This window comes from Astyanax mexicanus, chromosome 1, assembly GCF_023375975.1.
Source record: "Astyanax mexicanus isolate ESR-SI-001 chromosome 1, AstMex3_surface, whole genome shotgun sequence".
Classification (NCBI taxonomy): domain Eukaryota; kingdom Metazoa; phylum Chordata; class Actinopteri; order Characiformes; family Acestrorhamphidae; genus Astyanax; species Astyanax mexicanus.
The window spans coordinates 35773731-35790794 of NC_064408.1; the positions used below are offsets into that span (position 1 = coordinate 35773731).

Sequence of the window (17064 nt, forward strand, 5' to 3'; positions counted from 1 at the left end):
ACCTGAAGTAAAGTAACATAAACTGCACAAGATGGCTTCTGTACCATACAATGTTATTTTAAAACTGAAAGATTGCATACAAGTGAACACTGTACAGTTTTAAATCAATAATGTTAAACTCTCAGTCTGACAATTCCAAATCCTGGAGGGGAGCTGGTTAGCATTAGCTTAGTTAGCAGCACAATAATGTTCTGTTCTCCACAGAAAACAGTAGAATCTTTTTGACTGATACTTCACTCATAAACGTTTAGACGAGCTGAGAAAGACTACTGTTGGAATAACAGAAGCTGAAATTAAAGTTTTTTTTTCCATTACATGTTGGTACTCTAGCTCAAACGCTACGATGATTTTGATGCTATTTTGTTAGTGGGGTATTTTGTTGCCAAGATAAGTAATATACTGTTCTGAGTAAGTCTGTGTGGTATACAATTTGTGAAAATGTTATACCAACTCAAAATATCACAAATTTATATGGTATTACCTGGAGCAGAGAGTAGCATAAACTGCGCAACATGACTTCTGTACCATTCAGTGTTATTTAAAACTGAAATATCTTTACTTAGAAAATTTAGTTTCTTACAAGTTCACAGACTAAATAAACAATGTAAAGTTTTAAACCAATAATTTAATAAATGTTAAACCGCAGTCTGTCCATTACAAATGCTTAACTGCTGCTAATCCTGGAGGGAAGCTGGTTAGCATTAGCTTAGCTAGCAATACAAAACTGTTCTGTTCTCCACAGAAAACACTCCAGACTTTCTGACTAAAAATTCACTTATAAACATTTAAAAGAGCTGAGAAGGGCTCAGCCTAAGCTATTGCTGTACTGTTGGAATGACAAAATCTGAAATTAAAGGTTTTTTAAGCTAAGCTAGCCTTTGATTAGCCAGCTCGGCTAATTACAGGTCCCCCAAGTATCAGACAGCTCAGAGCAGCTGCTCATGAATACCTGACCAAAGTAATGACTATAAAAAGTTAGGCGACTGGTGTTGGAGTGACAGAAAGGTGTTTACAATCATAGCCAGCTGGCTAGCCTTAGATAAGCTAGTTAGCTAAGCTAGCTAACACCCCATCACAGACTGTGCTTCAGCTAACCGAGGCTCAAATCACACAGGTCTGCCAAGATAAGCTCTCATATCTGAGAGCACACTGTCGAGTGAACAGTGTAAGGAGCATTTGGACTGTTTGTGGCACATATATTGTAGGATTACTTGCTATCACTTTCACTGAGATTTACCACAGTGCTAAAAATGTGCTATGGTTTTGTTTTTTTTTCTTCTGTTTCCACAGCGTGACATCACTAATTAGTGAGCTCCTACGGTGCTCCAACACTGCAGCCATCTGAAATGCACATGAATGCATGAAATGTTTTGGCCATGTACAAAATTAACATCCTCATTTGGCATGCAGTGTGCAGTAGTTCTAAGTATTGTGTCAGTAATTTAGGAAGGCTAGAGTAGAGTTAAACATCTTTGGATTGACAAACAAAGCTAAACTATGATAAGGTAATTTGATGGAAATGTAAATCATTTTAAAATGCATTTTACTGTGAAAATATTTGACTTGCTGGACAAACTGGGTATCCATTTGAAAAATTAGCTTTGCCTCTTGCCCCTTAGACTGTGTTCTAAACTCAATGAAGGCAGTCTGAGACGTGCTTGTAGATGTAGATGTAGATGTGTAGTTAAGTCTGGCTCAACCTTTTGTCTCTAATACATAGACTGAAATGTGCACATTTGAAAACAGGGCGGACACTTCTGGCCTCATGTCTATTGAATAAAAATCATTTGTCATTTAGATTAACTAGAATATTAAGTGCTATGTCGTAAGGATTCTTTAATAATGCCAGTGGTTCTGTATAGAAATATGACCATTTGGAAGCTTAAACGTTTATTTGAAAACCTCTTGTAGATGTCCCTTCATGAGAAAAATAGTTTTATTAGGCACTAAGGAGCGTTCCTATATTCTGACTGTATAATCATATATAAATTTAGAACCATATTTATGTTGAATGTACTGTATCAGTGCAGTGTTTTTTGTACCGTACACAATCTGGCAACCATTGCTACAGAGGAGCGAATTAGTGGGCAGAGCTTGAATAGGTTAAATAGCTTGGATCTTGGATGTGTGAGGAGGTGGAGCTTCAGATTTATTTCTGATTGGATAAAAGACGTGTTTTCTTGATTATATGATAAGTGTGTGTGTAAAGCTGTGTGTGTTTGACCCATAGGATGGCTAACAGGAGACTGAATTGTGTGTGTGTGAAGGTGAAAGAAGGCAGTGTCAATGTCCTAAAAATAGCAGGAGAAACTTTGGTGGCCTCATAGTACTGACCACACCCGACACACATACACACACACCCTTCCTAGGCAGAAGTGTGTTCTGAGTTGCTGTTTCATGAACGCACAAACTATTTTTAACCAAAAAAGCACTTCTGACTACACCAATCCAGAAAGAGAGAGAGAGAGAGGAGATGACTGATGCTGCCTCCTTATAAGATGATTTTTCCTAAGCGGAAATGAAAGAGAGGAAATTGTAAAAGAAAAAGAAGATGGACAGAAAAAAAGAAAGAGATGTAAAGAGCTAGTGATGGCAGAGAGATCTAAAAAGAAAGAGGGAAGCGAGAGCCCGAAAGCCTAAAAAGAGGGATAGAGATGAAAGAGAGGGTACTGAACAAAGTGGAACAAAGACACATAATCCAAGAGAGATATGGGCCTAAATAGAGAGGGCGAGAGACAGAGTAAGAGAGAGAGAGAGAGAGGTAGAGAGAGAAAATGATAGACATATAGAGAGAGAGAGGTGGGCCTAAACATTGAGAGTGTTGAGAAAGTTCTTCTTGTTCTCTTGCTGTTCCAGTTCGCTGATGTAAGCCACTGAAATGACTCACACACACACATGCACTCACACAGGCCAAACTCACATGAGTCACTTCTCAGACTGGAGCCAGTCCAGTGCCCATTGGCCCACTACCAAGTGAAGCATCTTGAAACTAACACACACACACTTACACACATGGGTGAGATTGCCACACATTCTGGGCCACTTCAATTTAGTGTACAGTTATTTCACAGTCCTGTATAAAACTCCTAGTTCTGAACACTGTACTTTACAGTGTAAAATCAGCTTACAGATGCTGTGCTGACCAACATCACATCTGCCCACCCCTGCGAGAGCAAGGACATAGTTACTTAGGATCATAAAGGGCTAAAGCATAGTAGTGCCTTAGCCCACTGGTCCACTCAAAGCCCCCACTTGATTTATTTTATTCATAAAATCATTTTTTTTATCATTATTTTATTCCTACCTGACTACAGGACAGTATTGGGGATCCTTAAAGAGTCACTTAACTTGAATTATTCCATGTATTTTGGTATGCAGGCACATCACAATATGCAGATTAGTAAATTAATAATACCATCCAACCTTCTGGGACTCATTGCTATCAGAGGCACACTGCTGCTGCTGCGGCTCAGCCAATCAGCTCTCCCCCCTGCCCTGCCTCTAAACCCATACATCACCCAGTGCCCCTCCCAAACTACGCCTCCCAATTTATTTAGCTTTTTGAAATATGAGCTGAGGGTGGTGTCAGCAAAAATCAGGGGGTTTAGTTACCCTTTACCCTTTAGGTTTTTGACATGCTTGTTCACCTGTTGCCTAACTTTACCATTTGCCAGACCAGTTATGCATGGTGGATTTGATCAGCAATAATGGCTTGCATTAACAACCCATGGTTTTATCACCCAGTGACAACAATCTGTTTATGTCTGATCGGAAGAACTCAAACACCTGGACACTATGAACCATCATAATTAGAATATACAACATATAGAAAACACCTTACATGCAACATTTACAATGAACAGCCCACCCCCCCATTAGTTTTATACTACCTAATTTATTTCTGGGAGTCCAAACATATAAAACATTACTTTTATATCAGTCAGTAAAGTGTAATAAAAAAAAACCATGTAAATGTATATTATTCGATATTATAAATTAATAATTTCTGAACTTCAAACATTGGGTGTTTTGTATTGGTCAAGTTCTAATTAGTATTTAATTAACGTATGTATGTGTGTGCGTGTTTGGTCTATTTTCTGTAACCGTGAAACTCCCCTCATTCACTCTAAACAGCAGACACAGAGAAGAGGGGAGGGGGTGTTTTTTGAAGGGGGGGGGTGGCTTCTGTAATCAGGCTCACAGCTGGTAGATAAAGCAGGGCATTGTGGTCCGGCAGCACACGGGGGTGTGGGCCTCAGCTCAGCTATTTATTACCTTCCCTCGCTCTCTCTCTCTCTCTCACACACACAGTCAGAAGCTATTAACACACACTGCTCCACGCTGACAGCGCTGTGCAGAATGTGCTGAAGTTCAGTGTTACAGCTGTTTAGATGAGGAAGCGTAAAATCAGATGTGTCATTAAAACGCTTGTGCTATTTTTTAACCCTTTCAGACCTACTGCTTTTCCATACATCTTTACCGTAATGTGCTTTCTGGCAGCAGCAATATTATAATAATAGTATAACTACATTCCAGAATACTACACAATCTGAGATAATACAGCATACAGCACTCAATAAACACTTTTACACCCTCAAATTAAAAGTACTAGCCCACAGAGAACCTTAATAACTCTCTAGGACAAAGAACTCTCTCTAGTCCATGAGCGACCTCAAGAACCATGCTATACTCAAGAATAGGAGACAGCAGTCCAAAAACCACCTGACTAAGCACTTCTAAACATGAGAATTAAAGATTCAGGACTTAAAGATCCTTAATAATCATTTCTGAATTCTGAAATAGGAGATTTACATCTATGAAGATCCTAAAAACTCCTGAATTCTGGAATAGGACATATTAGGCCATGGAGATCATTGATGTACACTTATGAATTCTGAAAAAGGGATATTAGTCTTAAAAGATCCTAAATAAACACACTTGAATCCTGTAATAGGAGGTATATGTCTCTTAAGATCCTTAATAAACACCAATATCTATTAGAATTTGAGATATTAATCCATAAAGATTGTTATTAAAACACCCCTATACTGAAAAATAGGAGATATAAGTCTGCAAAGATTGTAAATAACACTCCTATACTGTACACACTTGAGATATTAGTCCTTAAAGGCCCCTAATAAACACAACTGAATTATGTAATAGGAGATATTCTCTTAATAAACACTCCTGAATTCTGGAATAGCAGATATAAGACCTTAAAGACTCTTAGTAAACACTCCTGAATTCTGGAATAGCAGATATAAGACCTTAAAGACTCTTAATAAACACTCCTGAATTCTGGAATAGCATATATTAGTTCTTAAAGTTTGTAAATAACACTCCTATACTGTAGAATGGGAGATATTAGTCCTTAAAGACCCTTAATAAACACTCCTAAATTCTGGAATAGGAGATACTAGTCCTTATGGACTCTTAATAAACACTCCTGAATTCTGGAATAGCAGGTATTAGACCTTAAAGACCCTTAATAAACACTGCTGTGCTTTAATTATAAAAGGGTACATTAATGACGTTAAGTTTAAGAGATTAAAATGTAATATTTCAGTGTCAGCCAAAGTTAAATGTAAGAGGTTACAATTATTATGTTATTAAATAAGTTAATACATGTATAAGTTAATATATATCATAACTCTGTATGCTTTTTTGACTAGTGATAAATAATCTCTCAGCTGAAAAGGGTGATGTCTGATTGGCTGTCCCTGGTTACCACAGGATGTGATCAGTGTTTTTTTTTATAGTGGAGTGACGAGCGACCCAAAGTTAAAAAGGGATACGCACAGAGAGAGAGAAAGAAAGGAAGATGGTGGTACCTCTTTCCAGTCTTCCTTTGCTCTGTTTCCTTTCATTGTTTTTATCTTACTCAGAATTCCAGAGTGTGATCAATCATGTTACACACACACACACACACACACACACACACACACAGATACACGTATGAATCATATCAGTATTTCACAATCAAGATGATAACTGAGGTATTTTTTTTCTGAACATGTTCAGTTAAAGTTGTTGATGGACTGGTGTATGTGTGTGTATGTGTGTGTGGTTTGGTGTGTTTATTCTGTGGTTAGGACATTTTACAGTGGCTCTTGTATGAACAGCTGGTGTTTGCTGATTGTTTTGTTCATTTTCTTTTATAGTTACTTTTTCATTTTTTGCTTGATCCTCTGTTTTTATTATTGTTTACATATTCTTTCTTTATTGTTTCATAAAGCATATGTTTGTTCTCATGCAGTTACACTTGATTTGCTCACTCACACGTTTGTTTCTGTCTGTTGCAGATCAGTGTACGCGTGACCACGATGGACGCAGAGTTGGAGTTTGCCATCCTGCCGAATACCACCGGCAAACAGCTCTTTGACCAGGTGCATATGTGTGTGTGTGTGTGTGTGTGTGTGTGTGTGCGCAAGAGGTAATTAATGCTGTTGAATGATAACTTTTTGTTTCTCTCTCGTGGACAAACAAGAATGCCTCTTGAATGACCCTGTAGTTATGTTAGCCCCATAGTTATTATGCAATTACATCCAAACAGGGTAAAAATAGGTCTGGAATATCAATGGGATACATTGATATACCAGAAGTACTCCTAATTTTACCCTAAATATTCTATGGATTCACAACCAAATGTAGCTCATAGTTATTTCAGAATTACCCCTCAATGCACTCCATAACCAATACAGAATTGTCCCCAAATTTACCCACATTGCTTCCCAAATTTACTGCATACTTGGTCTAGAATTACTCCCAAATTTAGTCCAGAATTACCCCTAAAATTATTGCATAGTTACTCTGGGTAGCTCCAAATTCAGCCCAGTCACAACAGAATTACCCCCAACCCTATCACACAGTTACTCCAGAATTACTCCTTAAATGTACCCCAGAGTAGCTTTAGAATTATGTCCAGATTTAGTGAATAGTTTAATAATTCCAACAGAATTACCCCCGAATTTACCCTCTCTTTACTAGAATAATTTACTGCAGAGTTACTTACCCTTACCAGAATTACCCTCCAATATAGCCCATAGTTACCTCAGATTAACCCCCAAAATTGATTGCATAGATAGTACAGAATTACTTTTACATTTACCCTGTAGTTGCTCACGAATTACCCCCAACTTCACCATAGTTACTCCAGAATTACCCCTAAAATGTTTGCATAGTTACTCTAGTTACCTCAGAATTTAGCCCAATGTTACTCACAAATGACCCCCAAATTTACAATAGTTACTTCAGAATTACCACCAAAATTATTGCGTAATTACTCCAGTGACTTCTGAATTTAGCCCAAAATTACCTCAGATTTACCCCAAAAATGTATTGCATAGTTAGTACAGAATTACTCTCAAATTTATCCTATAGTTACTTGCAATTTACCCCCAAATTTACGATAGTTACTCAAGAATTACCCCTAAAATTATTGCATAGTTACTCCAGTTACCTCAGAATTTAGCTCATAGTGACCACAAGATAACCCCCAGATCTTGAGCATAGATAATCTATAATTACTCCTCAGATTTACCCCACAGTACTCTACTCTATGTTAGAATTATGCCCAAAATCACACTGTAATAAGGCTGGAAACAGCTGTATATGTTAAGTGTGATGTGTAAGTGTTTAATGTCAGTCATTCAGTCCATCAGAACTGAAGCAGCTTTGACTGTGCTGCAGAGACTCAGCGCTGCGGAAACCCCCCGTAATTCTACCATTTCCTTCCACCATGACCATCTCACTCTGCCTGCTGCGTGCACTTTCACTCTCTCTCTCACTCACTTTCTCTCTAAATCTCTCTCTCTCTCTCTCTCTTTCTCACTCTCTCTTACTGGAAGAGAGCGTTCAGAAATGCTGAGGTAGAGTTGGGCGTGTGTTCATCATTCTCTGTAAACTACAAATTATTTGTTTAAAGGGAAGTCTCTCTCTTCTCTTTTTGTCTCTTTTGCTCATCTTTTCCCCTCCCTTCTTCCCACTTCCCCTTTTTTCTGGCTATCCTTTCCTTTCCTTGCCTGCCCCTCCCTCTCTCTCTCTCTCTCTCTCTCTCTTTCTCCTTCACTGAGGTCTTACTCATTCTATCCTTCGCCTCGTTGCAGTCGCTCACTCTTAAACACGATAATGACCTGCTTTGTTCAACACAACCTTTCATTAGACATGCGTGCACACACACACACACACACACACACACACTCAGACACACATACATACAGAGCGTTCATTCATTATGTAATCATTTTTGAAATGAGTTTCCAGAATGTTCTGAGCCACGTTCATACACTTCTTTATGACTGAATTCAGTGCTGCAATATTTCTCAACCAGTTTGACCACCGTCACACGTGCCAGACTTCACATTTCTACCCAGAAAAGAAGCCAAACAACCTTTGATGCCAACACATTTAGTCAAATGCTCTTAGCACATTCTAGAGTGCAACACTAATGACAAGTGGAAGAATGATCAATTTACTCCAGAAATACCCAAGAATTGAAGCAGTTACTCCCACAATAACCCTACAAGTTCCTCTAGAATTTTTTCAATAATTTCAACAGTTCTCTAAGAGTTACTTCCAGAATAACCTCACAATTACTCCCAGAATAATCTCAGAGTTACTCTCCGAATTAAACAATAATAGCACTAGAGTAGCAATAGAGTTAAGGTACTACCAGAATTACCCTAGTCACAAAAGACTTTCACCCAGAATATCCCCAAAGTTACTCTCAGTATTATCAAAGAATACACAGAATTACTCAGAATTACCCAACAATTGCACTACTTATTCCCAGAATAACCACAGTTGCTCCCATAAATACTCAAGTTTTTCTAGAGTTACTCCCAGTGTCACCACAGAATTTAAACCCAATTATCCAAGACTAACATTTTCCAGAATATCTAGCGCTGAATTATCCAAGAAATAATTGTTATCACAGAGTTACTTTCAGAATTACCTCAGAGTTACCACAGATACAGTGGTATGAAAAATTGGGCACATCTGATCATTTTCATGTTTTCCTTTAAAAATCATTGGTTGTTCGGATCAGCAATTTCAGTAAAATATATCATATAACAGATGAACACAGTGATATTTGAGGTGGGAAATGAAGTTTATAGGATTTACAGAAAGTGTGCAATATATATATATATTTTTAATTCGGCAGGTGAAGAAATCACATTTAATATTTAGTATAGTTTATTTTTTCTTTAGCCCCCCACCCCCCCCACACAGACACATACATTTAACCCTCATTTTCACAGATTAACCCCAGTGTTGCTCCAGAATTACCTTTCTCCAGTTTCACTTCCTTAAAAAATACCCAGTTGCCCTATAGTTTCTCTAGACTTATACTCAAATGAATCCACAGCTAGGCTAAAGGCCAGTTTATGCTTCTTTATTGAATATATACTGTAGCATACACATACCCTAGGCATTGCCTCGTACCCTTGCACATATTTATGTTTACCAAGTCCACAAGTAGATTAAAATGCTCTTTTGAGAACTGACTATTAAAGGCAAATTTATGCTTCTGCGTTGAACCTATGCCGTAGCCTATGCGCCGCCGCATACCATACACCATAGCCTACACCAGGGGTCAGCAATTGAAACATCTGGCCTGTGAGGTTGTTAAACTATATTGAAAAAAAAAAAAATAAAACAAAGTGCTTCTCTGGTGAGATTTTGTTTACATACCTCCTCTTTCTCTTGGTCGTGCTCGGCGTGACTTTCCCGTTCTCGTTTTTTCCACCCATTCTTGGGTTCCCTGTCTTTTTGTAAGGGCGTTTTTTTCCAGGCTGTGTCTCAATTCATTAGCCGGGGCAGTGGTAGTGTTTTGGCCTGCAACCCTGACAACACGGGTTTGATCCCGTGTGAGAAGCGGTGTTTTTATTTATTTATTTTTTCCTTTCTTCTTGGGTTTACCTGCTTTGAGATCAACTGTTCTGTAATTGGGTTTAATAACCCTCTGGGCTGGAGCACTTCATCCCATCACACTCCATTTTCCAAAACAGTTTCCAAGCCACGTAATAGCTTGGAAAATATCTGTCCCGCGGCCTACACCTTAGCTCGACGCACACCTCCCTGGCAAATGTAACTATGCGGTGCGCAATGTACTCGTGTTCCCACCCACACATTCATGAGCAATAAGCCAAAAACATACCTGAACACACTCCATTTCCAGATCACCACGCCCATCAGTGTAGATATATTTGCAAACTCCATCTTTATTTTAATGGCGTAGGTGCTGGGCGTGAAAATAGACTATTGACAAGGTGTGAGATAGCAGTGAGCATCATAACGTGCCTTGCGCAGAGTGTAAAACAGGGCTCTCACACTTGTATGGCTTCTGATGCTGTATGTTCATGTTATCTATAGTCATGTACTAAAGTAGACAGCTGCTGCTGCTGTTTAACTCTGCTGTATATTTAAAGAAAATGCACATTTAGTGTTTAGAAAGAAAATATGTAAGATTGGGAGATAGATGGAGAGAAACCGAGAGATAGAGATAGAGACATAGATAGAGAGAGAGAGAGATGTGGCAAAGTGATGATGAGAGTGATGCTGTTACCTGAACTCATATAAACACAGCTGTCTGTTGTCTCTTCCTCTCACTCTCTCACCTCCCGCTTTGGTCCTCTCTGTCACCTTTATTCTTTCATACTCTCCATCCCCCATCTCTCATCTCTCTTTCATCATCTCCCATTTACTCTCTCTCTCACTCTCTCTCACTCTCTCACCTTCACACTGCACACAGACATGCCCTCGTTCCTGCTGCCTCTCTGTCCTTCTGACCCCTTCTTTTTTTTTCTTATTCATTTTTTCCTTCATCTCGTTCTGCTTCACTCTTTGTCTTTTTTTTTATTTTATTTTTCCACACATTTGTGTTCTATTCTTACTGCCACTCTGGCTACGTCTGTTTTCACTCTGCCTCTCTCTTCCCCATTAACTCATATCCTTTTTCTTCTTTCTCTCTATTTTCTCTAACTCTCTGTTCTCTCATTTTTTTATTTTCTCTTTCTCATGCTTTTTCTTTTACTTCTTATCGTTCTCTTCTTCTTCTTCTTCTTCTCATTTACTTTCTTCTTTCTCTTTCTTAATCTCCTTTTTTCTCTTTCTCTTATTTGTTCTCTATCTCTTTTTCTTTTATCTCTTTTTCTTCTCTAATTTCTTTTCGGTCTCTCTCATTCTCTTTCTCTTACTCGCATCTCTCCTATCTTTCTCTTCTTGCTCACTCTCCTTATCATTCTATTTCTTTTCTCTCTTCACTCGCATTATATTTTCTCTGATCTCTTGTGCATTGTTCCCTCTTTTATTCTCTTATTCTTTTCTCTCGTATTATTTTTCTTTTCTCTTATTTTCTCTGTCTTCTCTTTTTCTCTTCTCTTTGTTTTCTTTCTCTCATTATCTTTTTTCTCTTCTCTCTCTTCTGTCTCTCCTCCCTCTCTCTTTTCTTTTTCTCTCTTTTCTCCTCCTCTCACTCTCCCTTTTACTTTCTCTCTGTCCCGCTCCGATTGCAGACACAACACTGTTGGACTGTGTAAACACTTCTGTCATGATTTGGCTCCAAAAGCCACTTACGGACAGGACCTCACATTTTCCACACACACACACACACACACACACACACACACACACACACACACACACACACACACACACACACACACACAGACTGATAAAAGCTAAAATTCCTGTGAAATAGCATTGATTCTCTGGACACGGTTTCTCTCTGATACGGTATCCCATACTGATACCCTGCTCTTAACTAAACACACATACGTGCACACACACAGACACACACACTCACACAGACATGCACACTGATATCCCCTGTAACCGTTACACAGTGAAGCGATCAGTGTGTGTTCTGTTTTGAGTCACTGTTTCCTGTCTGATTGAAGGGAGGGGTCTCTCTCTCACACACACACTTTCTGTATCTCTCTCTGTTCTGAATAGTGTGTGACCTTTTTGACCCCACATTTTTCTGCAGTTTTGAATGATGAATCGTGTAAAATTGATTTTGCTGATTGATGAGTGATTAATGAGGGTTTTATTGGGTGGGGGTGGGGTTGTATCTATTTTTGGCCTGGGCTGTTGCTATGGAACAATCAGTAAACCAGCCAGTGGGCTGTACACTCACTACCCAACAACTACCCAACACTGCAAAAATAACCTAGCATAATGACTCAGCAGACTCAAGAATCAAGAATGAAACTGTGCTCTTACTGTGCCTGTAGGTCACTGTCCTGATTAGCTGCCACTTTAAATACAGTTGGGGCTTAAACACTGTTCATAGCTTCATAATGAATGGGTGGAGCTAAACTGCTGTAGGCTGAATGGGTGAAGTTGAGCTCCCATAGACTAAATGGGTGGAGCTAAACTGCTCGAAGCAAGATCTTTTGGGCCTGAACTTTAAGCCAATTAAGTCAAAATCAATTAAGTTTTCATTGATTGATTGATTGATGGATGGTGGAGGAAGTGAACAGTACATTTTAAATCTTTAAACATTATAATCTCGTTTTATTCTTATTCTTATTGTTAAAAAAGTGGGGTAAATTAGATACAGGTCTATAAAACCGTAAGTAGTTTGAATCGCTGCTTTTTTTCTTGCAGCTCTAAAAAAATCCTTTACAATGTCCCCATGTTTTCCACAATTTGTGATGTCCTCCTCTATAAGCACGGTTAACTTTTCAACTTTACAGCTTTAGAACAGTTTAGAAAGTTAACCCTGTGTAAACAAGTGAAACTGTGAAGCAGTAGTGGTGTAATCTGAACAGATAAACTGTGGAAAAGGTTCAAACTGTAGTGGAATTCCAGTGTTGTGAAATGAGGTGATAAGTGTTTTGCATTCTTTGACACACGGAGAGCGAAGACTGTTTTTCCTTCAGATACCTTTTACAATCTTAGAATGATTCCTTTTGTAAAAGTAGATCCTAAACCATGCATAGCAGATAGTGAAACATTTGTATTAGATTTTAAATCATTTTGATTATATGCTGAATCATTGGAAGTATATGCTGAATCATTCATATTCTCAAAGGAAATCAAGGGAGCAGAGTCTGAAGAAAGAGTGCAGAGAAACACAGTCCAAGCTGCTTGAGGTCTATTGTGAAGTTTTCACAATCGGTAATGTTTTGGAGACATGTCATCTGCTGGTGTTGGTCCACTGTGTTTTATCAAGTCCAAAGTCAGAGCAGTGTTTTCCAGAAAATATTACAGCACTTGGTGCTTCCCTCTGCTGAGAACGTTTAAAGAGATGCAGATTTCATTTTCCAGCAGGACTAGGCACACTGACCACACTGCCAAAAGTGCCAATTGGCCCTTTTTAATAATCAAATTTTCTGAGACATTGATTTTTGTGTTTTTATTAGCTGTAGGTCATAATCATCAACAATAAAATAAATAAACACTTATAATAGATCACTCTGTGTGTAAAACATCTATATAATATATGAGTTTCACATTTTTAACTGATGTATTAAAATAAAGTGACTTTTGAATGATATTCTAATAGGCCTGTCACAATAATTGCAATATCGATTTATCGTACAATAAATGAACATGACCTCAATAATTTTTGATAATCCTGATATCGTCTATTGTGTTAATTTGTATGTTTGTTCAATAACTGCGACTCAATAACACACACAGTGTGGACTAAAGTAGGCAAAGAAATAAGTATATAATTTCCTAACTAATTATTATGAATGAATGATTCAATTTTTGCTTTCTTTATAAAGTGTATAATTGTTTTTATACAATTTAGTCATCATTATGTCAGTGGCATTTAATAGTCTTAAAATTACAAAAATATCGAGTATCGCAATAATTTCTGTGACAATATATCGTCCACAAAAAAATCTTATCGTGACAGGCATATATTTTAATTTTTTGAGATGCACTAGTATAGTAGGTACTAAACCATTGTTTGCTAATATTAAATGATTTATACTATACTTATACTGACTCATTCATAAATCATGGTAGGTACTGAATAAATGATGAATATATATTCAATCGATCTAAAGCTCAATTAATATTGTTTAAAAGTAACCCTGCATGTTAAACAGCAAGAGAAAAGCTATACTCGTTTGAATCCTGTGTTTGAAGCTGTCATATCTGTAGTTTTGAAAGTGGAGGAAGTCTGCTAGGCTGGTGTGTGTTAAACTGACCTGTGGTCAGATTTGAAATGCTCTCTCCTAGTCTGCGTTTGGCAGGTCAGCAGATCCTCTCATTCGGAAATTCCTGCAATTACACTTGCATCCCCTCTGGCTATCACACACACACACACACACACACACACATAGAGAACATTTACTGCTGTCTGTGTGTATGCGTGCATGTGAGAGTGCATGTGTAATGGTTGGATTATTCAATTATTTAAAATGTATTCTATTATAATAATAACTGTGTGTGTCATTAAAGCGTACACTGTTCTGAATCTATGTCTTACTGTTTCTGTGTGTGTGTGTGTGTGTGTTTGTAGGTGGTGAAGACTATTGGTCTGAGGGAGGTCTGGTTCTTCGGCCTGCAGTACCAGGACACCAAGGGCTTTCCGACCTGGCTCAAACTGAACAAGAAGGTGAGACAGTGTGTTCTGATGAGTTAGCCACGAGCTAACACACTATTCCCAACAATTCAGTCTGGTACACTACACTGTTCCACCCCTGGGTTCCAAACATTCTCTTCTACTGTCTTGGACTAGAGATGATGGGAAAACAGCTGCATCATGGAACTGTAATCTGGTACTAAGACCTGGTACTAAGAGAGAGCAGATGGTTCTGGCTCTAATATGGTTCAGTAAAAGAACTTAGAGCAATGGCAACTGTTCAAAACTGGCTCCAGTTATAACAGGCACATTTCACATTAGTTGTGGCATTTTCAGTCTGAGTAATATGTGGCTTAAAATGTTTCTACAGTATTTTTTAGGTGTGGAACCAAAACTGACCCAGTGATCACACTACAGTGAAGGGCGCTTTCACACCACACTTTTCTTAGATTTTTGGACCAATTATAGGAAGCTGAAACTATCAAGTCTCCCTCAAGGCTGGAAATCAGTACAAAAAATTCAATACCAATATGATACCTTGAATTTGACACTGATACTCAAACAACACTTTTTTGAAACCTTTTTCTCAATTGTAACTAATCAATAAAAAAGAGCTTATTATTCGCATTAAAACATATTTATTGAACACCTGAAATGAATAATTTTATTCTAATGCTGTCACCACAAGCGGCTCCATCTTTTTGGAACTTGGTTGTTTTTACCTCACGTTTAAATGTTTATGTGCATTTCATCTAAAAAGTATCAAAAATAGGCGGCAATTTTTTTTTTACACTATTATGTACTCTGTAGTACCAAGACATTTCGGTGGGTGCCTTTTTGTTGGTATCGAATTTCGATCCCCAGCCCTAATCATCACCCATTAAAACAAAAAAAGATGAAAAAAGACAGATTTTATGCCAAAATCCAACTCTTCTATGTGTTTTAAGCAGTAAAATGTTTGCAGATGCTTTCGTTTGTGACTCCTGTATCTGCTGTAACTGTAGATTAACCCTTACTTATAAACAGAAATAAAAGAAATCTTAAGGTTACCTGTTAATGCTCATTCTGCCGCTTGACACACGTGCCTGTGGAGGGAGAGAATTCGATAAAACAACTCTAAAGGCAACTCTGACCTGATAACATTCCACACACCAATTAGTACAATTTATTAAGAGACACAGTCAGAGACACAGGTGAGGAAAATAGAGCATAGCCAAGTCCTTTAGTTTGTTCACTAAACTGCAGTGAAAAATTAGACTAACAAAACTAACCGTACGAAAAAACTTATACAATGTAACAAACACTTACACTTTAGATCATAATCTGGTCTTTGATACTTTTAGGTGTGAAAATGCCCTAAAATATAGATTATTTTGTTCCTTATTGTGGCCTCTATCTGACCTCAGTCTGAACAGATCACACTGCTGAACTGACCCACATTCATTAAAAACACCACTTTGTTCAATACATACACAATGCTGTCTTCTGTCTCCTACGATAATTACACTCTTTTTAGAGGACCCCTGCTATGTACACTCGTTAAACAAACGACAGGCAGTTTATTAATAAGAGAAAAAGCTGTTTAATCACGTTTTAATTGTGGAAGACTATCAAACAGAGAACAGGTGCTCTGTTTTTTCTTTACCTGCCCAAATTCACATAACTGGGATACATACTGGATAAAGAGCGTCATGATGGATCGTTGACTTCTGTTACAATCTGATGAAAATCTTAGCTAGAGGTTTGCCATATCATATTGTATGCAATAACATTGCCAAATAAAATGTAATATTTATTTTGTTGCAGGGGTGTATTGTTGAAATAAAAAAATATATATATATGAAAAAATAGATATTGTATATTGAGATGTGTCTGCGTACCAAAGTACACGGACACATCATCCTCGCCTATAGCACAGTTGCACCTGAGAGGAAATTACCACAATAAGAGCGTTTTTTTTAAATTTGGGAAATGTTTGTAAAATTTTAAGCAGGGCTGGTAGGTTTCACTTCAAAGGAACACATTTCATCTATTAATGAAATTAGGGTTTAGTGCCTCTTTAAGAGTTAATTGATACATTTTACTGACCCTTTTCGTAATCACATAATGAATTATGAACATATTGTCAAGTTTCACATATTTATTCTTTCTGTTTGTTAGGTGACAGCGCAGGACGTGCGCAAGGAGAGTCCTCTGCTGTTTAAGTTCAGAGGGAAGTTCTTCCCTGAAGATGTTTCTGAAGAGCTCATCCAGGAGGCCACACAGAGACTCTTCTTCCTGCAGGTGTGTGTGCATATATGTGTCTGTCTGTGTCAGTGTATGTTAGTAACTAAGAAATTTAGATAACGATCCTATATACTGTAGTGATATACAGTATTTTAGAAGTGAGCACTAGATTTAAGGTGTGTATAAGGCTCTGCACCTCCTGGTGGTAAAAATCAGGACTACACTGCCAGGTCCAAAGTGCTGCCTGGATCACTGCTGTTCCGGAGAGTTTGGAAATATAGGTAGTAGTG

The 17064-nt window shown here is 37.9% G+C and overlaps 1 protein-coding gene across 1 annotated transcript in view; it reads left to right on the forward strand.

The window, feature by feature from the left end:
- The window catches only part of msna (moesin a), a 46692-nt gene that overhangs the window by 10596 nt on the left and 19032 nt on the right, over positions 1–17064 (forward strand). Inside the window, exons 2-4 of the mRNA XM_049466826.1 lie at positions 6303–6386; positions 14486–14581; positions 16709–16831. Coding sequence (XP_049322783.1) covers positions 6303–6386; positions 14486–14581; positions 16709–16831 — 303 coding nt within the window. The remainder of the gene's footprint in view (positions 1–6302; positions 6387–14485; positions 14582–16708; positions 16832–17064) is intronic.